Raw genomic sequence first — 27,612 nt, 5'->3', positions numbered from 1 at the left:
ACAGGTTTGAACAGAGGCGGGGGTATGTGGCAATGTGAACATTGAGGTGTTGTTTCCCCAGGCTCCAGTCCGGGACTTAGGGCATGCTCATGTCCAGGGATCCTATTTAATCCTGCTACTGGATCCTGGGTGTGTCTCACTCTGGAGAGTGTGCAGACAGAGGCCTGGTGAGGCTCTGTCAGTGTGGTCTCAGCTAGGCAAGGCTGAGGGGCCACGAGGCTAGGCAATAGCCTGGACTTGGGGGGACTCAGCGACACCCGGGAACAAGCATTGAAAGTTCAGAGTCAGGAGGACTGCTAGACCACAACCCGCTCCAAAGGTACTGCATTTGTTACAGCCTGAGGGCTGGTGGACTGTATGTCTGGGGTAAGCTGCACCTGGTTCCATGTGGGAACGCTATCGTATAGCTGAGTTAGGGATACAATGTTTATTATGTTTAGGTAGAGCCCAGACGGGCAGGCTTTTGTTTTATGCCATGTTGTGTATGAAGAGTGTAAAATAAATGGCACTGTTTGATCTTCATAACCACTGGGTTTCAGGTCCATTGTGAGAATGACCCCCGAATAAGAGGCGATCTCTTACACAACATAAACATCATACACGAGAGGTACAGAAGATCAGACAAGGACATAACATCAACAACACCACATACCAGGCGAGACCACAAACAAGGTCAGATGGCAAAACCCCCTGGGTCAGCAACAAGGGGCTACACCTAGCAAGACATAACCTAGAACTGACCTACTGGGTGAGCAGTAAGGTGCTATATCCAGCAAGACATAAGAGACTGACCATAAGCCCCACAGCTCACAGATAGATATAGCTGCATAACCAGGGCACCTGACAAGCCACATCCAGGAACAGACCAGGGAAAGTTAACCCCATCAGAACCAGGAGTACCAGGAAGCAAAGAACATACAATCACAAGTGAATCCTAACTCAGTCCCTGTTCACACTCAAGGCTGAAGCCAGAATGCATCGCAGAACCAGCATGCATGGGAACACCCACAGCCAGAACACAAAGCGCATGCAGCCAGCCTGCACGGCACCGGAGACAGGAGCCACAGAGATGCAGAAGCCACAAACACAGGCCACAGTTCACACACAACACCGCAGCCAGCACGCAGTCCTAAGCAACCAGCATACACAGGTGTCAGCCTGCAGCCAGTACGCGAGAGAACCTGCAGCCAGTCTACACGGCAACAGTGGCAAGAACTGCACAGATATATTGGGTTGTGACGGCTCACCTGTTTGTTATATATGGGACGGGTGCTCCAACTGATAGACACACCAAGTCTATAAAGTGCAGAGTAATTATAAAATGTAGGTTAGTTGTGCACAGCTCATATGGAAGAATATTTATATATCCACACAAGACTTTCCTTGTATATAACGTTCAATATTTATTATACATATATACAGTCTCTTGAGTGTCTATATATTGTTGCCAATGCCTAAAGTAGTCACAAAGTATATATTGTTATACTCCTTCCAGTCATTATATGGATAAAATATGTGGATATCCACGTGATTTAGTAAGTGCAAAAATATATACCTTGTGAGTGATTTGTAATAAGATAGAAATATAAAAATATTATAGATTTAAATCTAGCTACAACAGAGTAAGTGCTCCAATAAACGGTGAACAAGATGGGAGTATTCCTTTCTGATGGTATTCCTTTCCGACAATAATTCAGAGTGCAGCAATATATAAAGACCTATAGGAGAACAGCAAAAAATAAAACATTAATATTATGCAATACAGTATTAAGGATTCAATATAAAATGCAGTATTAAAAGTTCAATATTGTTATAATGTAAAATACAGAACCGCATTGTACTTTATCCACATTAACGATAATCTCACTGTGTGACGTGAGCCTGGATGTTTGTATCCTATCCAGCGCTTAATCAAAAATTGTGTACTGTCTGGTAACGTTAGGGTTATAGTTTCTCCCGCAAGGTGGGGATGCAGAGGGCACCTTATGATGTGCAAGTGGTATTTCTTTCTCCAATAGTAATGTAGTATAGATGTGGAATCTATTTTATGATTATACGATTCCCATTTGTCGGCCGACTTACTATCAACATTCATGCGTTGGAGGTAGTTGAGTATTATATTGTTTACTCACAGTTGGTTGTCTCCAGATTTCGCTCCTGACTTAAGTAACTTGGTAGTATTATATCGCTTGTAGTAGCCCGTTGTATATATCTCTCTGTGGCCGCGGCGTCCCACGTGCCTACAGAACTTTTGCTGCTTGTCTCTGCCAAAGCACCTCCACGGTCGTGGGATGATTACCAGATCTGGATTGCTGGTTTGACTTTTTAGGGCTGTAGTAAGCGTCCAGTGTTGCGTCAGGAGACCTTGATTAGAGCGCTCTTTCAATAGGTAGGGGTCCGGTATTGATGAGAAATGTTCAGCTGGGGGTCATCTATCACCAGACGCGTTTCGGAGATCTCGGTCTCCTTCCAGGATTAGTTTGGATTGGTATCCTAGGTCATCTAGAAAACCTGCTATGGATTTACTTTTGTATTGCAGGCATTTTAGATGTATTGAAGATAGCCATAGTTTCGCTGGGCACATTGCGGTTTTAGTGCGATCGTTCAGATATGTTCAATCTATGCTAAACAAAGTTCTTATTAGATTGCGGTTTCACTGTAGTCATTCATATAATTAATCCACGTTAAACAGTAGCTTATTTAACATGGTTTTATGATAACTATAGATATAACATTTTTGTAATATAGATCGTTATTAATAAAAAAAAAATTAATCAAGGTACATATGAACACAATATGGAAAAATGCATATAAATACAATAGATTTTTTTTAAGTAGATAAATAAATAAAACGCCTATTAATTTTAGTGCGATTTTATAGTACATTTAAATGGGTAAGAGACATAGCAATTTTAATGCGGTTCCTTCTAAGATTAATATATATATATATATATATATATATATATATATATATATGTTAAAATTCGAAATTGGGATTTAAATACTGTATGGTATTATATGTGCTATATGTTTTTGGATCATCTATCATTCTTACAGCATTGTTACCCATGGGCGATGGGGACATGTTGAACATATTGAGAATATCTTGGTAAGGATATAGATGTGTGGACGCTAAGTGCGGAGGGGAGATAGCAGTGCTGGTAAAACAGCCTGACTGCTATTTCGCATCAGCAAGAAGCGTCACACATCAATTTAGGTTCATAGGAAGCCAAAAATCCAGGTTCATAGGAAGCCAAAAGTTTAGGTTCATAGGAAGCCAAAAATTTCTAGGTCAGCATTCAGTCCATTGGGGAGGAGGGTGCCCAGTTCGTAAATTCTTCTGGATTTGAGTCTGGACATTCTAAAAATGTGATTGCCTCCTCTCCAATGTATGGGGACCTGTTCAAGTGCAGTAAATATTGAACCTGCCGGGTTTTGACTATGGTGCGTTTTGTAGTGTTTAGATAAAGAGTGATTTTCATACCCTTTTTTTATATTGTTTGTGTTCAGCTATGCGTTTTTTAAGGGGCCTTTTTGTTCTTTTCCACATATTGTAGCTTGCAAGGGCATTAAAATATGTATATTACGCTACTAGTATCGCATGGTATGAAATCTCTTATTTTATGTACATGATTGTTTGCAGATGTGATGGAGTGAGTAGTTCATCAGACAGCACCCCATACACCTACCGCATCGATGGAAACCTGAAAGGCCCATCCAACTTGTTAAGGTAGGTGTTTTCACATTAGTGATACTTTTCATTTTCACTGTAGGTGCTACTAATAAGTTTAGGTTGGGAGCCTTAGTGAATGTGATATTTGGTCTGTCTGATATTGATGGGCCTAACACTTTGTCGCTCTGAATAAAGTGCCAGTGCTTTTGAATGATTGATTTTATTTTCTTATATTGAGGGTTAAATGGTAAAATCAGTCTGATGATATCACTTTGTGGTTCATCAGTCTTAGTTTTTTCACTTTGTGGTTCGTCGGTCTTGATTTTTTTCCTCAAAGAAAGATCGGCGATCCAACTGACAGATTTTTTTCTCCAGATTTTTCTAGTATTGATAATGGATATTTTTTCGCCCGAAATTGGTCTTTCATTCGTCCTGCTTCTATCTCAAAGGTCTCAGAGTGGGTACAATTTCTCCTAACCCGTCTAAATTGTCCTTGAGGGATATTTAATATGCCATTGAGGTAGGTGGCAACTATCAAACAATATGTTGTTATTCTTGGAGACCTCTTTCTGATGGGTTTTACAAATGAGGTTATTATTATTCACCGAGATTTCTATATCCAAGAATACTACAAAAGTTTGACTAGTATTTGCTGAGAAATGTAAATTAGAGTGGTTATTATTAAGGGCTCCGACCCCAGCCTTGGTTGGATGGTCTCATCTTCCCATTGGGACATAAATAAATTTGCATAGCTAGGGGCGAACCTGGTGCCCATGGTGGTCCCGCGTGTCTGCAGAAAAGAATCAGACTCCTAATAGAAATAGATAATGCAAATGTGATCGCACACTACATCCAGCACTCTGCCCTAATGCTGGATGAGACATTGGTGTACATTTTGGCCAAAGCGTAATAAGCCACTCACCGCGTCAAGGTCGTCTCATTTGAGTAGTCCCTAACGCTAGTGCCTACCTGTTTATGGGCCATGACAGCCACACAAAGTCCAGGGAATGCAGGTCAGCGTGCACGCCAAGCACACTCTGCTTTTAACCCCGTCCGGTGCCATTACAGCTTTCATCGGATCCAGGGATGCAAGTACCAACATGCATGCTGAGCCCACCATATACTTCTCCTGGAGCCAAATGGCTACTGGTAGGTGCTATATATGCAGACTCAGTTTTATACTGACTTTAAAACCAGCCTCCAGGACAGATTGACTGGTCAGGTGTGCTTGACTCAAAGGAGATCGCCACGCCTCCAATATATACTACAAAGAAAAAATGTGGGGGGTTGAGTCCGCACAACCCGTATGTAGGTGCATATCACTATGGCGAAATACATATACAAACGGATAATGCAAATGTGATCGCACACTACATCCATACAACTACAAACATATAGAGGTCCGACCCAAATCCAATTTTTTCCCACTGTATAGTCAGGGACACTGTATCCCGACCTTTTTTGATCTTGTATCTACAGACCTGAAGAAACTGGCCAATGGAACAAAAACTGATAAAACATATACATCCAAGGGGAATTTAACACACCATGAACGCAGAGCATTAGACACACTAAAAAAGAATGATGAATTGATCATTCGACCTGCGGATAAGGGAGGGGGGGACTGGTCATACAGAATTATGATGACTATGAAAAAGAGGCACAAAACATTCTCAGTGACACCACCTATTATGAACCTATTCCATATGATCCATTTCCTGAAACTACAAAGAAACTAAATTCCCTTGTAAAAAATGCATATGAGAAAGGGTACATAAATAAAAAAGAACGTAATTTTCTGTCCCCCAAAATACCATGCATCCCATATTTTTACCATTTACCCAAAATACATAAAAATATACAAAACCCACCCAGCAGACCTATCGTATCCAATACAAAATGCGCGACCAGTAATCTATCACAGTTTATGGATATATATTTACAACCATATGTAAAGAAATTACCAAGCTACTTGCACGATTCGAGCCAACTCATCCGAGAACTAAAACAAATAGAGTGGAAAGATACATATGGCCTACTTACTATGGATGTGACAGCCCTCTACTCCAATATCGAACACGACATAGGAATAGAATGTGTAAAAACAACACTACAAAAAGATGATACGCTAACATCACCCCAAATAGAATTTCTTCTGGAGAGCCTACGCTTTATCCTCCAGAATAACTATTTCATATACCATAATACGGTCTACCATCAGCGCAAAGGAACCGCCATGGGGACGCGAGTAGCGCCGGCGTTCGCAAACCTATTTATTGGGGAATTTGAGGAAAAATTTATCACCAACCACCCAGATTGTCACAAACAGATCGTGTACTATAAAAGATATATCGATGACTTGTTCATTATCTGGGATGGGAATGAAGATATGGCAAAAATTTTCTGCAGCTCCCTCAATAACACCAACTGGGGAATTTCCTTCACTCCAAATTACAACAAGGTAGAGATAGAATTTTTAGACATCATCATCTCATGCCACAATAACCATCTAAGCACGAAAACATACTTCAAAACAGTGGACACTAACAGCTATATCCACTATTCCAGTTTCCACCACAAAAAGTGGCTTCAAAATATACCTTACAGCCAATGCAAAAGGATCAGACGTAATTGCACAAAAAATGAGGACTTTAAAACCCAGACCAAAATTCTTGAAAATAGGTTCCGTGATAAGGGCTACCCCAAAAAATTAGTGAAAGACGCCATAAGAAAGAGCAGCCTACAGTCACAAGAGGAATGCCTATCAATCACCACCAAACAACAGGATCCTATAGAAATAGTCCGGTTCATTACACAATACAATACAGCCAATAGACAGATACAAAAAATCCTGAGAAATCACTGGCATATCCTTCTACAAGATCCATATATAGCAAAATACCTACCCATCATACCGAAAATTACATACAGACGAGCACCAACCATAAAAAATATATTAGCCCCAAGCAAACCCAAACAACATACCCAAATGATAGGGGTAGGTGAACCGAGCCAGGGAAAGGAAAAAGGGAGCTATAGGTGCGGAGCTAAGAATTGCCTGTGCTGTAAAATTATCACGCACAAACGAACTTCCTTTACCTCCAATTGCAATGGCACATCATTTCCCATAAAACATCACCTCACTTGCCATTCCACCTATGTCATTTACCTCATCGAATGCGGATGCGGCCTGCAATATGTAGGCCGCACCACCCAAGCCCTTCACTGTCGGGTGAACCAACATAGGTACAATATCCGCAAACAGTATCTTAAACATGGGGTGTCCAGACATTGCGCATCTACACCGGAAAAAGAAAAACATGAGATTAAAATTACCCCAATCGATTTCATACCGGAGAATCCTTTTAACCGCTTTGAAAGACTACAAAAAAGGGAAGTGTATTGGATATACCAATTAGACACACTGAGCCCACGAGGCCTGAACGAAATCAATGAGACCATCCTATGACAAACAATACACATATAGAGGTTAAGGGCTAGCCAACACACATCAATTCGACTTACACACCCAGACAGGCACCTATATATGACTATGTGCGTGTGTGTATCCATACACACGTGTATAGAGAGAGACATACAGTACAGACCAAAAGTTTGGACACACCTTCTCATTCAAAGAGTTTTCTTTATTTTCATGACTATGAAAATTGTAGATTCACACTGAAGGCATCAAAACTATGAATTAACACATGTGGAATTATATACATAACAAACAAGTGTGAAACAACTGAAAATATGTCATATTCTAGGTTCTTCAAAGTAGCCACCTTTTGCTTGGATTACTGCTTTGCACACTCTTGGCATTCTCTTGATGAGCTTCAAGAGGTAGTCCCCTGAAATGGTTTTCACTTCACAGGTGTGCCCTGTCAGGTTTAATAAGTGGGATTTCTTGCCTTATAAATGGGGTTGGGACCATCAGTTGCGTTGAGGAGAAGTCAGGTGGATACACAGCTGATAGTCCTACTGAATAGACTGTTAGAATTTGTATTATGGCAAGAAAAAAGCAGCTAAATAAAGAAAAACGAGTGGCCATCATTACTTTAAGAAATGAAGGTCAGTCAGTCAGCCGAAAAATTGGGAAAACTTTGAAAGTAAGGGCTATTTGACCATGAAGGAGAGTGATGGGGTGCTGCGCCAGATGACCTGGCCTCCACAGTCACCGGACCTGAACCCAATCGAGATGGTTTGGGGTGAGCTGGACCGCAGAGTGAAGGCAAAAGGGCCAACAAGTGCTAAGCATCTCTGGGAACTCCTTCAAGACTGTTGGAAGACCATTTCAGGGGACTACCTCTTGAAGCTCATCCAGTGAATGCCAAGATTGTGCAAAGCAGTAATCAAAGCAAAAGGTGGCTACTTTGAAGAACCTAGAATATGACATATTTTCAGTTGTTTCACACTTGTTTGTTATGTATATAATTCCACATGTTCATAGTTCATAGTTTTGATGTCTTCAGTGTGAATCTACAATTTTCATAGTCATGAAAATAAAGAAAACTCTTTGAATGAGAAGGTGTGTCCAAACTTTTGGTCTGTACTGTACATCTGGTTAACATCTCAAAGAACTAGGGCCAATAATATAATAATGGAAGCATGGTGAATATACACCACAACACCTATACAACACTTATATACGGACTCATTCATGTATGTACCATTTATATGTATTTATTATCTATCTTATTTTTATTATATTTTTATTATTATCATTATTAATTTCCCCATACTAGTCACTATCCTATTGACTTTTAATATATATTGGACTACAAAAATATATATATGTATATCGATATATGTCTGGTCCCTCTGAATGTATCTTGATATATGCGCACCAGAAAGTACGCCATACAACCCTGCCCTATTGTAATACATCTATCATATCCACAAATAAGGGATCAGCTAGAGATCTTGCGATCCATCTCATTATAATTACAGGTACATAATGATAGCTTTGCGACTATATTGATAGCCATGATGGTAATACCAACAGATGTCTCTATTTTTGTTTTTATTTTATATATATTATATTTTATAATTTATAACATATCTTGTACTGTATAAGAGTTCTTTTACTCTTTTAAATCGAATAGAATTTACCTATTTCCCCCCCAAAAAAAGACCATAGCTGGTCAAAAAGGGTTTTAAACTGTATTATTTATACCCTTGCACCTTATATAAATGGCCGGCTTATGATGACAAGTGCACTTCATAGCCTGGCGTTTTTATATATATATATATATATGTGTATAAAGAAATGAAGATACCCCATTTGCCACACATACCCAAACCATGTTAACCCTTGGGAACAAGGATTCAGAACCCCCTAGGCGCGACTGCACAAATTTAACATAGAGAACTAAGTAAATATGAACATTAGCGCCATACCAAACCAATCTGTGGACTTTGAGGGTCCTGGTCTGAGAGATCAGGCAGCGCTGAATGATACAGCAGGCAGGAGGAGCCGGGAGATCCTGCAAGAACAACTGACAGGCGAGCTGCTGTGTAACAAAAGCGGGAAGCACGATATGCCCTCAGCTCTATAGGAAGGAACAATGTTCACTGTGGTGCTGACCTAGTGCGGAGTCAGCAGTGCCGCTGTAACTCTGAACACATCACCATAAGTAACAGCAAACATATTCATACAATGTATCAAATGTATTAAAATATATCACTATGTGTATCGTGAAACCTATGATTGAAACAATGTATATAATCAGACCATCTGCACATCACAGTAAGTGTCAGACACTGCGCTGATGTTCACAGTAAGTGTCAGACACTTAACATCTATTGCCGCAGATCACTAGAAGATATCGGCAAACGGGTTCATTATACTAAACACGCCCATCCCACCCCCTGAACCTCCCCCTTTTTAACCCGCCAAAACAGCGTTTTAAATAACCTGATTACAAGTGTATCTTCATTCTGTATATTGTCCTGACGAAGGGGGTCTTTTGCCCTTGAAACACGTTGACTATAATAAAAAGAATCTTACTTACCTCAAGGACTGATTTCTATGCCTGCAGCGCCGGATAGTGGTCTGATATTTTTAAGAATTTCTGCGCACACTACATCCAGCACTCTGCCCTGCCTCCATGCTGGATGAGACATTGGTGTACATTTTGGCCAAAGCGTAATAAGCCACTCACCGCGTCAAGGTCGTCTCATTTGAGTGGTCCCTAACGCTAGTGCCTACCTGTTTATGGGCCATGACAGCCACACAAAGTCCAGGGAATGCAGGTCAGCATGCAAGCCAAGCACACTCTGCTTTTAACCCCGTCCGGTGCCATTACAGCTTTCATCGGATCCAGGGATGCAAGTACCAACATGCATTGAAAGGCATTGATCCGGATCTGTAGTGTCCCACTAGGCAAAGGTGGGCACTACACAAGGGTCAATTGGTGTGCATGTTACTTCTACTCACAAGGGACAGGAATGTTATATTTAAGTGTGCATTCACTGTATTTTATAATGTGTTTTTTATATGCAATGTTCCCCTGTATGATGCAATAGCAGGCCTAGCTGGGTGTAGTTAGACATCCCAGACACTAGAGGGAGATAGGGAGCCCCTAGTATAAATGTTCAGGCCCAGACAGGGAGAGTTAGTTCAGAGTCAGGAGTCTGCAGAGACAGAAGTTAGAAGGCACCAGCCAGGGACAAGCTGAGGGCCTCCTCCTGACATGCAGCTAGACAGCCCAGGCTACTAGTTGTTACCAGGAGGCTAGTAGAGGGATCCTAGCCTACCTACGGATCAAGAGAGCCTTAGTTAGCTCTGAAGACACCCCAGTTGCAGGACAGCACCTCCTGGGAGAAACCCACAGTCAGGATCTTACCAGCAAAGATAAGTAACACTGATGGGCAGATGCTATATAGGAAGCAAAGCAAGGATTTAATACGAGAGGAAGAAATATATATACCAAGGATTTAAGCCACCATTTAGGCATCCGGGCCTTGGGATTGAAGCCAGACAGGAGTTCTAGAAAAGGATAGTGTACGCTATTTCTGAGGAAAGGTACAACCTGATTCTGAGTGCATTGTGGATTTACCCTCTGAGTATCTTGCATAATTACTACCTGCCATTGTGTGAAATAAGCCTGCTTGTAAAGCTGTGATCTGAAGGACTGTGTTACCATCTGTATGTACAAAGTTGGACTGTTCAGTAAAGCAACGTTTGGTTCACTATACCACCTGTGTACCTCACTTATTCCAACTATAAATCGGTGTGCCACCGTTACAGGCACTGGCGTCACGAATCCAACAGGGACCTTGCCCCAGGCACTCAAAATACCTGTAACATCCAGGGCACCTCATCCACCATCAGGCCTGGTCCCTACATACTGAGTGTGCCCCAGAGGAACTGTGTCTACCTCTCCTTCACTGCCGCATGCCTGCCCAGGGTTCTCCTCCAATACAGTGAGTAACCCTCGATTGCCCATAACCGTGACCTCACTTCGCTATACCCTGCAGGTCTGGCCTGCTGCAGATCCGGCCTTAAGCTAAACGTTGTTTCGGCGCATTGCCGGATCCGACGTTTAGCTTTTTCTGAATGGTTACCATGGCTGCAAGGACGCTAAAGTCCTGGCAGCCATGGTAAAGTGTAGTGGGGAGCGGGGGAGCAGTATACTTACCGTCCGTGCGGCTCCCCGGGCGCTCCAGAGGGACGTCAGGGCGCCCCACGCGCATGGGTGACGTGATCCCATGGATCACGTCATCCATGCGCTTGGGGCGCTCTGACGTCATTCTGGAGCGCCCGGGGAGCCGCACGGACTGTAAGTATACTGCTCCCGACTACTACTATGGCAGCCAGGACTTTAATAGCGTCCTGGGTGCCATAGTAACACTGAACGCATTTTGAAGACGGATCCGTCTTCAAATGCTTTCAGTTCAGTTGCGTTTTTCCGCATCCGGCGGGCACTTCCGGCAAATGGAGTGCACGACGGATCCGGACAACGCAAGTGTGAAAGAGCCCTTAAGGCGTTTACCCAATAAGACTATAAAAGGTCCATTACATCTGGGGGTCTTACGACCACTGAGGAAGGAGACCGAGATCTCCGAAACGTGTCTGGTGATAGAGGACCCCCAGCTGAACATTTCTCATCAATACCGGACCCCTACCTATTGAAAGAGCGCTCTAATCAAGGTCTCCTGACGCAACACTGGACCCTTACTACAGCCCTAAAAAGTCAAACCGGCAATCCAGATCTGGTAATCATCCCACGACCGTGGAGGTGCTTTGGCAGAGAGAAGCAGCAAAAGTTCTGTAGGCACGTGGGACGCCGCGGCTACAGAGAGATATATACAACGGGCTACTACAAGCGATATAATACTACCAAGTTACTTAAGTCAGGAGCGAAATCTGGAGACAACCAACTGTGAGTAAACAATATAATACTCAACTACCTCCAACGCATGAATGTTGATAGTAAGTCGGCCGACAAATGGGAATCGTATAATCATAAAATAGATTCCACATCTATACTACATTACTATTGGAGAAAGAAATACCACTTGCACATCATAAGGTGCCCTCTGCATCCCCACCTTGCGGGAGAAACTATAACCCTAACGTTACCAGACAGTACACAATTTTTGATTAAGCGCTGGATAGGATACAAACATCCAGGCTCACGTCACACAGTGAGATTATCGTTAATGTGGATAAAGTACAATGCGGTTCTGTATTTTACATTATAACAATATTGAACTTTTAATACTGCATTTTATATTAAATCCTTAATACTGTATTGCATAATATTAATGTTTTAGTTTTTGCTGTTCTCCTATAGGTCTTTATATATTGCTGCACTCTGAATTATTATCAGAAAGGAATACCATCAGAAAGGAATACTCCCATCTTGTTCACCGTTTATTGGAGCACTTACTCTGTTGTAGCTAGATTTAAATCTATAATATTTTAATATTTCTATCTTATTTATTACAATTCACTCACAAGGTATATATTTTTGCACTTATTAATTCACGTGGATATCCACATATTTTATCGATATAATGACTGGAAGGAGTATAACAATATATACTTTGACTACTTTAGGCATTGGCAACAATATATAGACACTCAAGAGACTGTATATATGTATAATAAATATTGAACGTTATATACGAGGAAAGTCTTGTGTGGATATATAAATATTCTTCCATATGAGCTGTGCACAACTAACCTACATTTTATAAGAACTGCACAGAGATGCAGACACAAGGAGTACACACATTCACGGGCATAATTCACAGAAGACACCGCAGCCAGCACGCAGCCCCAAGCAACCTGTCTGCACAGGAGGCATGCAGCCAGCCTACACAGCCACAACTGTCACAGTGAACCGCACCGTGACACAGTTTACTCTTCATGCTTTTGGTTCCTTTGACCCTCAGGTCCTAGTTTAGTTGTAAGGCCTCTACATTTCCCCTGCATAGCTGATCCCTGGATGGTTCCTTTTGAGTTAAAGGTTGTCTCACTTCAGTAAATAGCATTTGTTATGTAGAGGAAGTTAATACAAGTCACTTACTAATGTATTGTGATTGTCCATATTACTTCCTTTGCTGGATTCATTTTTCCGTCACATTATACACTGCTCGTTTCCATAGTTATGACCACCCTGTAATCCAGCAGCGGTGGCAATAGTTGCACACTATAGGAAAAAGTGCTGGCCTCTCTGGTGGCCAGGACCGTGGAAGCACACAAAGGCTAGTGGTTTTTCTTCCGTATGCACGCACGACCACCGCTGCTGGATTACAGGGTGGTCGTAACCATGGAAACTTGCAGTGTATAACGTGATGAAAAAATGAATCCAGCCAACAAAGGAGGCAATAAGGACAATCACAATACATTAGTAAGTGTATTGTATTACTATGCTCTACATGATAAATGCTATTTGGGGAAGTGAGACAACCCCCTTAAGGTTGTCCAGTTGCCTGACATAAAGAAGCCCTGATTGGGTAGAGGGGTTGTCAGTCATTGGCTCCACTATATACTATAGCTTACTATTGTTGTGTGAGGCTCTGTGAAGTTGTTCTGCTGGATGCAGTTGATCAGAATACTCATCATGAGGAGGAGATGACCATTGTTTGCCCCATAGCTCAGAATGTTCTCCTTAATAGTGATGAGCGACATAGGCAATATTCGAATTTGCAATATTTCCCAAAATTTTGTCCGAATTTTCGCCATAAATTAGCAAATTCAAGAATTTGTGATCTCCAGTCATTATTTTCTTGATTGCAAAAATCAGCAATCGGAAAATTCACGATACGAAAATTTGCGATCAACACTACTCCTAAAGTCAAAGATATTGCAGCCTTCTCAATGGCCCATAAGCAAGAAGCAGGGAGGGATCATGGGCAGAGATGAAAAAAAATCTAGAATATTCACGATTACGAAGATATAGCACTATATTCGTAAGTGCCAATATTCGCAATAAAAATTAGCAATTAGAATATTTGTGATCAACACTACTCCTTAAACACTAAGGAGCAGATTTACTAATCATATTGAATCTGTCAAATTAGGGGGTATTTTATCAAGTGTGCTGTGCCAGAAAAGTGGGGTCATATTACCTGCTTTGTCTGCGGAGTAGGCATTTGCACCAAATTTATGATTTTTGTTTTGTTTTTAGGGTGCTAAGGTTTTATGCCAAGCTGGGCAGTTTTGTGGGCGGGGCTACATTTTTAGCCAGATGTACCATTGCAACCTTTTTAAAAAAGTGTCAAAAAGTTGCAAATGTGCTCCAGTACCCTGGTAGAGTAAAAACTGATGTAGCCTTTGTGATAAATAAGATCAGACTTTAGATAGAAATCAACATGTAATATATTCAACAAATTTAACAAACAACATATTACTAGAGATGAGCGAATCAATTCTTAATCAAAATTTTACCAGATTTTTTTTATATTGGATTCGTTAGAATCAGAATTTTATCAAATTTGATTCTAAATACTTTTTTCAAGAGAGAGAGAGACTCTGCAAGGCATTGAAACATTTTTGATCAGGGTACCTGAATTGAATCACATGATCAATTTGGACGAATCAGACCCGAAACTAATTTTAATATATTTACTCATCTCTATGTGCAGCATATTTTAAATTTGTTGCAAAAATAGCTTTGAACCAAGCAGACACTCAAAATAAAAAATAAAAAGAGGCCATAAAAGTCGCACTTTACCCTCTTAGACAGCCCTAGATCACAAGGGCTCATAATAGATCATAAATTTGGTGCAGGGATAGACACTTTTGTCTAACTCTATATCAAATTGGTTTTAAAAATGAGAGAACCTTTTGAGATTCAAATTTTTGGTAAAATTCAGGATGAATTCCTCATTAATAGAATTTATTTGCTTATCTCTAGTATGTACCGTATTTTTCGCCCCATAAGACGCAGTCCCCCCCCCCCCCCCAAAGTGGGGGGAAAATGTTCCTGCGTCTTATGGGGTGAATACTATTAAGCGCTTCCATTATGGAGGACCAGGAAGCGGTGAAGGCTCTGTACTAGCCGCTTCCTGGTCCTCGGCTGTTGGCTGTGCTGTGGCTGCGCACAGCGTGAGGGCGCTCTGTGACGTCATGCTGTGCGCGTCAGGTCACAGCACAGCCGCAGCAGGAAGAAGACAGAGCGCACTGAAGGTGAGGAGCGGCCGAGTCCAGATCAGAAGAGGTAAGTGTATTATTTTTTTTTTTATTTGATCTGTGGCATGGGGGCTCATAAATGGCATGGGGGCTCATAATGGAGTCTTATAAGTGACGCGGGGGCTCATAAATGGCACTGGGGCTCATAAATGGCATGGGGGCACATAATGGAGTCTTATAAGTGACAGGGGGGCTCATAATGGAGTCTTAAAAGTGACATGGGGGCTCATTAAATGGCACTGGGGCTTATAGATGGCATGGGGGCTCATAATGGGGGCTGATAAATGGCATGGGGGCTAATAAATGGCATGGGGGGCTGATCTGAGGCATGGGGGGCTGATCTAAGGCATGGGGGGCTGATATGAGGCATGGGAGGCTCATCTGAGGTCTTACTGGGGTCTTATTAACATTGGGGGCCTGATTGAGGGTTGTATTAACATTGTGTGTCTGATCTGAGGTCTGATTGAGGGTCTTATTAACATTTGGGATCTGATTGGGGCTGTCAGATGAGGTCTGATTAACATTGGGTGGCTGATTGCTGGCCTGATCTGAGGGCTAATAAAAAATATTTTTTTCTTATTTCCTCCTCTAAAACCTAGGTGCGTCTTATGGACCGGTGCGTCTTATAAGGCGAATCTCCGTCACGATCAGTGTTGCGGGAAAACTGCACACTAAACACAGGAGGGAAGGGGAACAGTAACTGGGCCTGGAAACTAGGAAAGGAACAGATGACCTCCTACACAACCCTAATCTGGGCCCTAACTACCTATCAATATGAATAGACCTTGAAGGTAGAAATATTCATATGCTGTATACCTAGGCCCTTATATCCCTATAAGGCCCTGGAATGAGGTTAGGACCAGAGACAACCCATTCCTCCCCAGATGGATGAATGGAAGTCTCTGTCTCAGGCCCAGATACAAACAACAGGGAATATAACAAACACAAAACAATAAGAAAAGACAAGACTTATCTGTAAGTAGAAAACTGGCAACTGCAGAAGCACCACAGAGTACAACCGACTAGCTGGTTAGAAGACAGGAAGAAAATCTATAAACTGCACCTCCAAGAGTGAGAAGCGGCTACTTGTAGAAAAGGCAAATAACCAACAAGCAACACCTGAAGCAAGGGGTGTGGCATTCACCAAAACAAAGACACAATAAGATCCACAGTGAACTTGTCAATTTAACCCACGAGTTGCCAGTCTCTCCGATCTCGTGGTACCTGCCACGGGAACGTCCGTGACAATCTCATTGTGTTTCGTAGATCAATATCCCCTACTTTTTTATCCTCTAATTTTCTCGTGGTAGCCTCAAATTGTTCAATCAATACTGTTTCATAATAAGATTTTTATCTATTGCTGTGCTTGCATTTCCACATAATGCTTTTCTGGAAAAGAGACATGCAAGTTAATCTCCTTTCCAAAAGAAAAGGAAAACCAGGAATCCAACTATTTCTGGGTAATTACCCTTTAACAGAGCTGAGCAAAGAAACTTTGCGTGTCTACCTGAAAGGCCTTGGTTGGGGTACTATTTCTTCTTATGAAGGGTACCAAGTATGTATGAGGAGTATCATAAGCCAGTCAACATTCTTTTGGGTTTCTGGAAAAAAATTATCTGCTGGTATCAGAAAGGCTTAGGAAACCTAATTTAAATATCTTTCCCAGAAACCAAGAGGGGCATTGCCTGGTCTACCATGCTTCACCCCTGTAGTATGCATACTAGGCGCTCTCCATAATGAAATAGAGAAACAGTACACCCCCCCAGACAAGAGATATATATTGCCGAGAAACCTAGGGTAGTACACTAGGATCTCTCTATCTCTTTCTCTCTGAATTGTTTAAAATAAAGTGGGCTTCCCTGAATGAATAGAGAAAGATGACCCAGCAGGATTTATCCAAAAGTAGTTGATAGAGGTAATTGGTTCTAAATATCTATCCCTATGGTTGGCGGTGGAACATGCCCATCGCATTCGAACTGAAAAACCTCCTGCTGGAAGCCCTCCTAGAGCAATTTTGGCAAAGATGATGTGTTCAAAAGACAGGGATTTGGTGTTGAGAATTGCGGGAGATAGAATATAATGGCAGTAGAACAGAAATAACAGAGAGAATATCAAGATCTCAGAAGAAGGCTTATGCAGGCTAAAATTAAATATTCCATGATATACCCGGCAAAACTGATAATAATTTATAAGGATCAAGTTTTTTTTTTCCCCTAAACCTGCAGAAGCGGTGGAATGGTTATATTTTTTTTTTTTTGCTCCTGGTGAACATCCAAACAAAAAGACAAAGGTACCATTTGACTGATCTATAGTTATGCCACAGTGCTATGTAAGTGGTCTATAAGGGCAAATTGTGGTGACAGACTCCCTTTAATGGAAGCAGTAAGAGATATCCGGGGGAATTCCTCCCCAGGATCAGATGGACGTCCATTTGAAATTTATAGGCAATATGGGGAGGTGTTGTTTTGTATAAATCTAGGGAAGTAGGAAGTCTACCACCTTCTTTATCGGAAGCGGTTATTACGCTCCTCTTAAAAAAAGATAAGGATGGACAAGAAATAGGATCATATAGACCAATATCTTTAATAAATACAGATTTTAAAATATGTGCGAAAGTATTAGCAAATAGTCTTAAGAAAGTGGTAAATAAGCTGATTCATCCTGATCGAGCAGGGTTTATCCCTAAAAGGCATACCCAACAAATATCCATAGAGCATTGGTAAATATTCAATTAGGGGAGGGGGAGGACCGTTCCATCCTGTTGATGGATGCAGCGAAAGCATTAGACAGGGTGGAGTGGAAATTCCTCTGGAAGGTTATGAAAAAAATGAATATGGGGGAAAACTTTATTAAGTGGGTGAGGTTATTATATAGTTGTCCAACTACTAGAATAAATGTTCATGGGGTATGGTCAGATTCATTTAAGTTATACCGAGGCACTAGACAGGGATGTCCTCTTTTCCCTCTATTATTCGCGATCTTCCTAGAACCACTCGCGTGTAAAATCAGGATGGATGATAGGATAGTAGGATTTGGGGAGGTCTGATTAGAGATAAAAATAAGCCTATGTGCAGATGATGTATTGATATTTTTTAAAGAAGGATGGAAAAACCTTCCTTATGTTATGAGGATAGTAAATGATTTTGGAGCCATTTCGGGATTTGAAATAAATTGGGCAAAATCAGTATTATTGCCACTGAACCGACAAGTTGATAGCAATGTTACCAATGTTTGAATACTGAGTATCTGGGGTATCTGGGGAGTATCTGCTAATTTGAAGGATTATTGTATTTTAAATCTATCCCCGATGATTAATAAGGTAAAAGAGAAGAGAAGAGTATGGCAGAAGCTTCTGCTGGCCCGAGTGGAAAGAATTGCTCTAGTGAAAATGGTATTACTCCCGCAAGTTTTATACATATTGACCGCATGCCCAATATGGATAGAAGATCTCTTTATTAATTTGTTGGAAAGGATTATAAATGATTTGATATGTGGAAGAAAGCGAGTCCGGATTATATGCGAGTCCCTTATATGCAGGGTTATTACACGGCTGCACAAATTCAATGGTGTACTGGTTATGGTAGGTATGGGTTTATTCAGAATTTAATAAGCGAATGTAACGGGACCCAGAAAGACATCTTCAGTATTTTGAAAACAGGATATTTGGGAGTACTGGGGAACAAATGCCCAATAAGTTGAATGTTGAAGAATGTATGGAATAAAATTAGAAAGATATTTCGGCTATCTCAAGCTCTTCATTATACTCCATTATGGCAGAATGTTAATTTAGGGAAGTTTTTGTCACTGGAAGATTATACATTTTGGGAAAAGAGGGGTATAGTGAGGGTGTCACATCTAGTTACACAAGGTCACTTGAGGAGCTGTGTGCAGGGGAAGGGGTTGATAAATTGACCGAGCTTAGGTATGTACAATTAAAGCAGGCATATGATTGTACAAAGGATAAGAGATATTATGATTAGGGATCATGAGTTCACAGATTTTTGTTATAATTGCAAAGAGATAGATAATGATTCCAGGTATCTATTGCTCTCCATGGGAAAAAAAGGGAGTAGTGCATACAGTACTTTCTTTAGCAGAACAAAGGCTCTTTACAGGAACTGACTAACATTCGATTTGCTAATATAAGCTTAAGTCCTCAGAAGTGTTTTATGTTATATTTATATCCAGTGCAGCAGTATATTGTGTATATACATAGTTCCACTACCAATCGCAATGCATGACTTCATAAAAATGTAGAAACTGATATTATTGATAACTAGCAATGCATTTTTTGCAAATATAAAAATGTATTACAAGTTATATTATAATATAAATAATAATTATTATATATATATATATATATATATATATATATACACGCACAAACATATATATATATATATATATATACATACATGTATACACAGACACACACACATATATATATATATATATATATATATATACACACATATATGCACACATGTGTATATACACATATATATATATATATATATATATATATATTAAATTTTACTACTGAAAAATGCTAGTAGAAAGGGGATTAAAAGGTTAATCGACAGGAGGCCAGTGGGGCGCTGCTCAACACCTAATGTCATTGCATTTAATTAATATAAAAAAAAAAAATGGCAGCATCTCTGTATCCTAATAACAGTAATCTGCCATTTTCTTCACTGCCAGGTCTTTTTATAGCACGATCATGGGAACCAATCACAGGCCGTTTCTCATGGAAATTAAGGTTAAATACCTTGTTAACCAATATGACATAATTGTTTTGACAAGCTGTCATCACCAATTAAGCTGGATTGCCAGAGAACCGGCCTGTGACTGGTTCCCATGACCGTGGGAACTAGAATGTGATTGGCTAAATATTCTGTATTGAGCGATCCAGAGCTATAAAAAGACCTGGCAGTGAAGAAAATAGCAGATTACTGTTATTAGGATACAGAGATGCTGCTATTTTTTTTTAATATTAATTAAATACAATGACATTAGGTGTTGAGCAGCGCCCCACTTGCCTCCTGTCGATTAACCTTTTAATCCCATTTCTACTAGCATTCAATTATTTGCTCAGGGGATAAAGTGGTGAGATCGGTTATTTACAGTTCTGTATGGTACTTTCTATGGTTCAGTTCAGCGCCTCTGTTTTTTTAATTATTCATAATTAAAAATCAAATTATTCATTTTTATTCATAAAAATACGAGGATTGTGTTTGCAGTGATCTACCAGGGCTGCACCGACTTTCCCTGTGTGTAGTGTGTGTAGTGTGTGTCTGCCAGCCTTAGGATGTGCTGTCATTAGTCCTCCTTATGATGTGCAGTGTGTGAGGCTGGTGGTCACAGGTCATGGCTCTGCCAGCTCTCCAGGGCACATGATTCCTGCTGGAGACCCTTTCACTGCTGGTGCGCACGGCATCAGTGTGTACAGAGACACTGTATAGCTCAAGGGAACTAACTAACTGACTGTAGTTCCATGCGCCATCTGGTGTTCACAAACCAACATTGCACCCTGAATTTTCTCAATGGCTATTTACGCGATTCGGGTTTGCTAATTGCATTGGAAATCGCTTTGCGCTGCCGCGATTCTGAAGGGAGCGCTAGCGATGCTATATCTGTAGCCTTTAACTCCTCTGCAGACACATATCACTGGTAGCTTTACTACTTGTCATACTAACTGGTCGTTCCCTGTAGTCTCTGCCTTTATGATCCATGTCAGTGACCCAGCTGATTTAGGGAGTGATAAAAGCCACATACAAGCTCCACTGAAATAGACTGCGCCCAGAATGAAAGAATGGTGCTGTCCTTTTACTAGTCCTTCCACCAGCGCTCACCATTTAGCTACTTCTTCTGATGCTCTTCGGTGCTCTGCACCACATTCTGCTTGACACACCTAACTCAGGATGATACCGGCTATGTTTTTAACAGACATACAACATAATGAGGTCCTATAAACTTTACAACTCACCTAATACTTGTAGTAATTTATATGTGAAGACAGTGTCTATGGCATTTACAACCACACAAGTATAATTCCCTTCATCAGATACTTCAGCGTTACTGATACTCAGTGATAATCGGTCACTTCTCATCCTTGTACTGCAGGAGCTGTATGATGTCTTTCTATGGTCTTCATCTATTTTATATGATATTACACAGGAGGAATTATATAGGTGAAGTTTCCAGATAACTGATATCAATGTGTCTCCAGGATCAGCCTCACAGTGCAGGACAACCGGCCGACCTCTTCTCACCTGCACCACATCTGAAAGTCAAAGAAAAAGGTGATTAATAGTAAAATTAGAAACCTATAACACTACTCATTTTATAGTAACTTGGTGGCCAATTTGGACCACAATGTATACACTGATGTGAGACATAGCACGAGGGATTTATTCACAAGCATCAGATTTTTTCGTTTGTCCTTTGCTGTACCATAAATGTCCAAACTTTATTGAATGGTCAAGTCAGTGGTTTTACCTTGAAGGGGCTGGCCAGTTTTCTATATTAAAGACCTATCCTCAGGATAGGTCATCAATATCAGACCAGCGGGGGTACGACTCCCGGCACATGAGCTGTTCGAAGAGAAAACAGCCCTTGGGAGAGTGCTGTGTTGTCTTCACTGTTTACGTCATAGTGGTGGGTGGTGAAGGAGCAGGCAGAGTGTAAAGGACCTACACCTGCTCGCCACTGCAATGTTGATGGCAGGCATGTAAACAGTGAAGAGAGCGCAGTGCTCGTACAACCACTGTGTTCTTTTCAAACAACTGATTGGTGGGGTGCCGGGTGTGGGACCCTCGTCAATCTGATGTTGATGACCTATCCTGAGGATAGGTCATCAATATTGAAAACTGTCCGACCCATTTAACTCTATGAAGCCGCCGCATCATGATCTGAAGAAGGCATCTCAGAAATATTGATGAACTAAAACAGGAATAGTCCAAAATTCCTCCTTAATGTTGGGCAAATCTTATTTTCAGCTACGTTTTGTGGAGGTGGTTGCTGCTGAAGGATCTATAGGTCATTAACTTCAGGGGTTCACTTACTTTTTCTCCCTGAAGTGTGAATGTTTGCTCAACGTGCCCAGTAAAAGACATAAATGGTACAACTGTTTGTGTGTTATTAGTTTAGTTGTGCAGCGAGCCCCTGAGGAGCCGGAGCAGAGGATGGGAGTGGTAGTAGCTCTAATGATGATGTGTCAAGATGTACTTCTTTAGGCCATCACTCCATGGGTTTATTGCAGTGAGTTCCTCTAGGCACTCCCCGTAGCTGTGGGTCTTAAAACCCTTTCTTTTCTAACCTGTGGAAGCTAGATTGCTTCAGCAGTACTTACCTCTTTGTTGTGCCACCAATTCGACCATCTCCACTGCACTCATGTGACTGTGCAGCTGAACAGGAAAACTCAGGAGTCCATCCAATCTAGACCTCAGCAGAAGATCCCACAGCCAGTCCATGGTCATGTGAGCACAGTTGACATGGCAGAATCGGCTGTACAACGGAAGGGTAAGTGCTGCTGAAATGATCTTACTTCTATAGGTTAGTAAAAGCCTGGAGAACCTGATTATTTCAATGCCATTTTAGACATCTACACACCTAACCTGGATTATGTGAATACAGCTGAAGGTTCATCCACCAGGGAGACATCAGCATAGAAAATTGTGGTAACTAAAACTCCCCGAACTGCGTGGGTTCACTCATACCCTCACATGAACTGTACATAGTCATGAGATGAACTGACAAATGTTTTGATGCACAGTCATCTAGAGACCAGAGAAAGCCTTTTTGATATCTAGTCTGTCTTGTTCACAACCACCTTCCACTTTCAAGCAGTACCTACAGTTTACAAGAATCACACTTTTTAGTAGCACAGGATGGGTTGTGGTGCATATATGTCAGATTCCCTCCACCGACACTGTGCTTCTAATTCCTATGTGACTGCATTAATAATGTGAATATCGAGTTTTCCATATGACAAAACCGTGATATCGGCGGCAGCATTATCATTTTCATTTACTGTAATTTTGTAATGTGATGAACCTCAGCAAATAAAGGGCGACATTTATCCACTTTAGTTTTTTAATTGGAGTACAGTAACAGCTTTAGCTTATCTTAAAGGGGTGAGACTAGAAGCACACTGGGGGGCGCTGTATGTCAGGGATGTATTATAGCATTGGTTATAAGAAGAACTGTCTGGATCTCTGCTATATGGAAATCTCCACCACCTTGTCCTCACTATATATTGCACACTCTGAACTTCTTTTTCCAGGATCAGATTAATGATGGCCTATCTTCAGGATAGGCTATCAGTAGTATAACGGTAGGTAGTCTTAGTCTTGGCATCCCACCGTTCAGCTGTTTGAAGGAGTGCGGAGCTCGGTGCCTGTTATTGAAGCTTATTCCTGTTTACTTGAATGGACTGCCACAGCCCTTTCAAAATGCTGATTGACAGGGGTGTCAAAAGTGGAAAAACCACCAATCTGATATTGATATGTTATAAAGGGGATTAGCTACCAATATTCTGAACCTGATAAAACCCCTTTAACTGCTTATAGTTAACCTCATGACATTACTCTACACTCCTTTATCAAGACCAATCCTAAACATACGGTACATGACTTCATGCTCCTTCTTCTGGACCTGTTCTGTGCCTTCTACTTTATCCTATGCTCCTCCTTCTAGACCCATTGTGTGCCTTCTACATTACTTTTTGCTCCTCCTTCTAGACTTTTCCTCTGCCTTCTACATTACTTTTTGCTCCTCTTTCTAGACTGGTGTTCTGCCATTTACATAATTATGTACTCCTCCCTCTAGTGCTTGCCTCTGCCTTCTATAATACTCCATGCACCTCCTTCTAGACTTGTCCCTCACCTTCTACATTACTCTGTGCTCCTCCTGTAAATTTCCCTGTAGGGCTTGTTCTCTTGCTTCTAGACCTTTCCGCTGCCTTCTACACAGAGGTGCACCTAGACTTTCTGCTGCCTGAGGCGAAAACTGAAATGCCCCCCATCACCTAACCCCTTCCCTCCAGCTCTACTGTTAAAGACATAATTGGAAAACATTACATACAGATTTACAAAACAAACAGGGTATTACATCCAGTGATGTGTGCTATGATGTAGATGTTTTCTTTCTTTATCTTCTCCATTCACACCAGACCGCCATGATGATTTCTTTCAGCCATCTATTGTTTCTGCACAGTTTGACAACTGCTTTTCCATCTTCCTGCCCACCTTCTGAACACCCCATGCTGCCACCTCTAATACTGTGCCCACTGTGTTTCCCAATACTATACTGCAGAAACAGATAATCCCCCTGAAAATACTATCATCACACAGATAGCTCCCCTTCAATAATTGTTGGCACACAGTGCCCTAAAAATATCTGTGCCCAGCAAATAGTGTCCCTGAAACTTATAGTTCCATAAACTTAATGTACTCGAAAAATAATTGTGCTAAGCTGATACTCTGCCAGGGTGCCTCCCAATGTAACAGTCCTCCCAAATGTCCCACCAATAGTAATACTTCTCTGCCAGAGTGCACTATGTGGTAACAGTGCATCCAATAGTAATAATGTCCCTCATTTTGCCCCCAGAAGTAATAAAGCCCCCATAGTACCCCAGTAGTAATAATTCCCCCTATAATTTGTGTCTGTACAAAAATACTCCCTTATATTGTGTGCCAGTAAAATTATTCCCCGTTGCAATGTGTGCCAGTACAAAAATGTTCTGTATAATATTTGGCACTACAAAAATACCCTTTTATGTATGTCAATGCATGATGTGTGCCAGTACAAAAAAAAACTTTTAGTGGTCCCTGTAGAATAAATGTCCCCATAGTGACTACCTTAGAATGTGTGACAGTACAAAAATGATCCCTTAAAATGTGCGTTAACCCCTTCCCGACTGCAATCTGTAAATATACGTGATAGCTGCACATGCCCCGTGCAGCTACCACGTGTATTGACGTCAAGCCAGCTCTTTAATCCAAGCGCTGCAAAGTGCTTGGATTAAAGCTTCTGCCCCTGTGCTGCTGCTGTCACGGACAGCATACAGTCTAGCAATGCCAGCAAGGGGCCAATCAGAGTGGCCCCTTGCTGGCAATCGATCCGATTGGTTAGTCTGTGCAGACTAACCAATCGGATCGCGGCAGTGTTAAAATGCCGGTTTCAGGCTTTGATCTGCGCTCTGCAGATCAGAGCCTGAAATAAAGTAATGTGTAATGAAGCCCCCCCATCTGTGCTGTGATTGCAGCGTCCCGATGGTTGCCATTGCTACAGGACATTTGATAGTATTGTACTTTGCAATGCAAAAGCATTGCAAAGTATAGTACAGCCATCAGCCCCACTGGATCTTCAAGATCCAAGTGGGACTTGATTAAAAAAAAGTGAAAATAATAAAAGTAAAAATAAATAAATAAAAATGTAATTTAAAAAAATTAATTGCCTTTTCCTATAAAAAATGAAAAAAATAAAAATAACTAGACATATTAGGTATCACCGCGTCCGTAACGACAGTCTTTATAAATATATCACATGATCGACCCCGTACAATAAACACCATAAAAAATAAAAAATAAAAACTGTCAAAAAAGCCATTTTTGTCACCTTACACCACAAAAAGTGCAACACCGAGCGATCAAAAAGGCGTATGTCCTACAAAATGGTACCAATATAACCGTCACCTCATCCCGCAAAAAATGAGACCCTACATAAAAAAAACTATAGCTCTCAGAACACAGAGACACTAAAACATCATTTTTTTTATTTCAAATATGCCATTATTGTGTTAAAGTGAAATAAATAAAAAAAAGTGTACAAATTAGGTATTGGCGCATCCGTAACAACATGCTTGATAAAAATATCACATGACCTAACCCCTCAGGTGAACACCGTAAAAAAGAAAAAAGAAAAACTGTGCCAAAAAGCAGTTTTTTTCACCGTACATCACAAAAAGTGCAACACCAAGCGATCAAAAAGGCATATGCCCCCAAAAATAGTACCAATAAATCTGGCACCTTATCCCCCAGTTTCAAAAATAGGGTCACTTTTTGGGAGTTTCTACTGGATGGGTGCATCAGGGGGGCTTTAAATGGGGCATGGCATCTAAAACCGGTCCGGCAAAATCTGCCTTCCAAAAACCATACGGTGTTCCTTTTCTTCTGCGCCCTGCCGTGTGCCCGTACAGCAGTTTACTATCACATGTGGGGTGTTTCTGTAAACCGCAGAATCAGGGTAATAAATATTGAGTTTTGTTTGGCTATTAACCCTCGATGTGTTAAAGAAAAAAATGTAATAAAATGGAAAATCTGCCAAAAAAGGGAAATTTAGAAATTTATTCTCCATTTTCCTTTAATTCTTGTGGAACACCTAAAGGGTTAACAAAGTTTGTAAAATCAGTTTTGAGTAACTTGAGGGGTGTAGTTTCTACAATGGGGTCGTTTATGGGGGTATCCACTATGTAGGCCCCACAAAGTGACTTCAGACCTAAACTGGTCCTTAAAAAGTGGGTTTTAGAAATTTTCTTAAAAATTTTAAGAATTGCTTCTAAACTTCTAAGCCTTCTAACGTCCTAAAAAAATAAAATGACATTTCCAAAATGATGCCAACATAAAGTAGACATATGGGAAATGTTAAGTAATAAAATTTTTATGAGGTATCACTTTCTGTTTTAAAAGCAGAGAAATTGAAATTTTGAAAATTGCTAATTTTTCTAACTTTTTGGTAAATTTGGGATTTTTTCATAAATAAAGGTGAAATATATTGACTCAAATTTATGACTATCATGAAGTACAATGTGTCACGAGAAAACAATCTCAGAATGGCCTGGATAAGTAAAAGTGTTCCAAAGCAATTACCACATAAAGTGACACATGTCAGTTATATAAAATTTGACCTGGACACTGGGGCATCAATGACCCTTGGTCATGAAAGGGTTAAGCACAAAAAATGCCCCCTTATGTGCCAGTACAAAAAAATGCTCCCTTATAATGTGTGTTAGTACAAAGAACTAACCCCTTTTTGTACCCCCAGTAGAAGGATTGTCCCCATAGTGGGCCCCTTATAATGTTGGTCAGTACAAAAATTCTCCTTCTTACAGCCACAATGTCGTATTGCTTTCTCGGGTAAAAAAAAAAATGACCCTCCACCCCATTGTGGCCGAACACCATGCTGCCAAATAAAAATAATAAACTCAAATACTTACCTTTATTCTGCTGTCAGCGATGTAGTGCACGACACAGACTTCTTCTAGTCTGTGCCCTGAGCTCTATGCAGC

At 40.9% G+C, this 27,612-nt stretch overlaps 1 protein-coding gene across 1 annotated transcript in view; it reads right to left on the bottom strand.

Moving 5' to 3' along the window:
* The window catches only part of LOC120994442 (cell surface glycoprotein CD200 receptor 1-A-like), a 98,249-nt gene that overhangs the window by 54,753 nt on the left and 15,884 nt on the right, over positions 1–27,612 (bottom strand). Inside the window, exon 2 of the mRNA XM_040423001.1 lies at positions 21,310–21,606. Coding sequence (XP_040278935.1) covers positions 21,310–21,606 — 297 coding nt within the window. The remainder of the gene's footprint in view (positions 1–21,309; positions 21,607–27,612) is intronic.

The sequence above is a fragment of the Bufo bufo genome, chromosome 3 (genome assembly GCF_905171765.1).
Source record: "Bufo bufo chromosome 3, aBufBuf1.1, whole genome shotgun sequence".
In the NCBI taxonomy this organism is placed as follows: domain Eukaryota; kingdom Metazoa; phylum Chordata; class Amphibia; order Anura; family Bufonidae; genus Bufo; species Bufo bufo.
The sequence above is the reverse complement of the archived record's forward strand: the minus strand, read 5'-3'. Positions and strand labels throughout refer to the sequence as shown.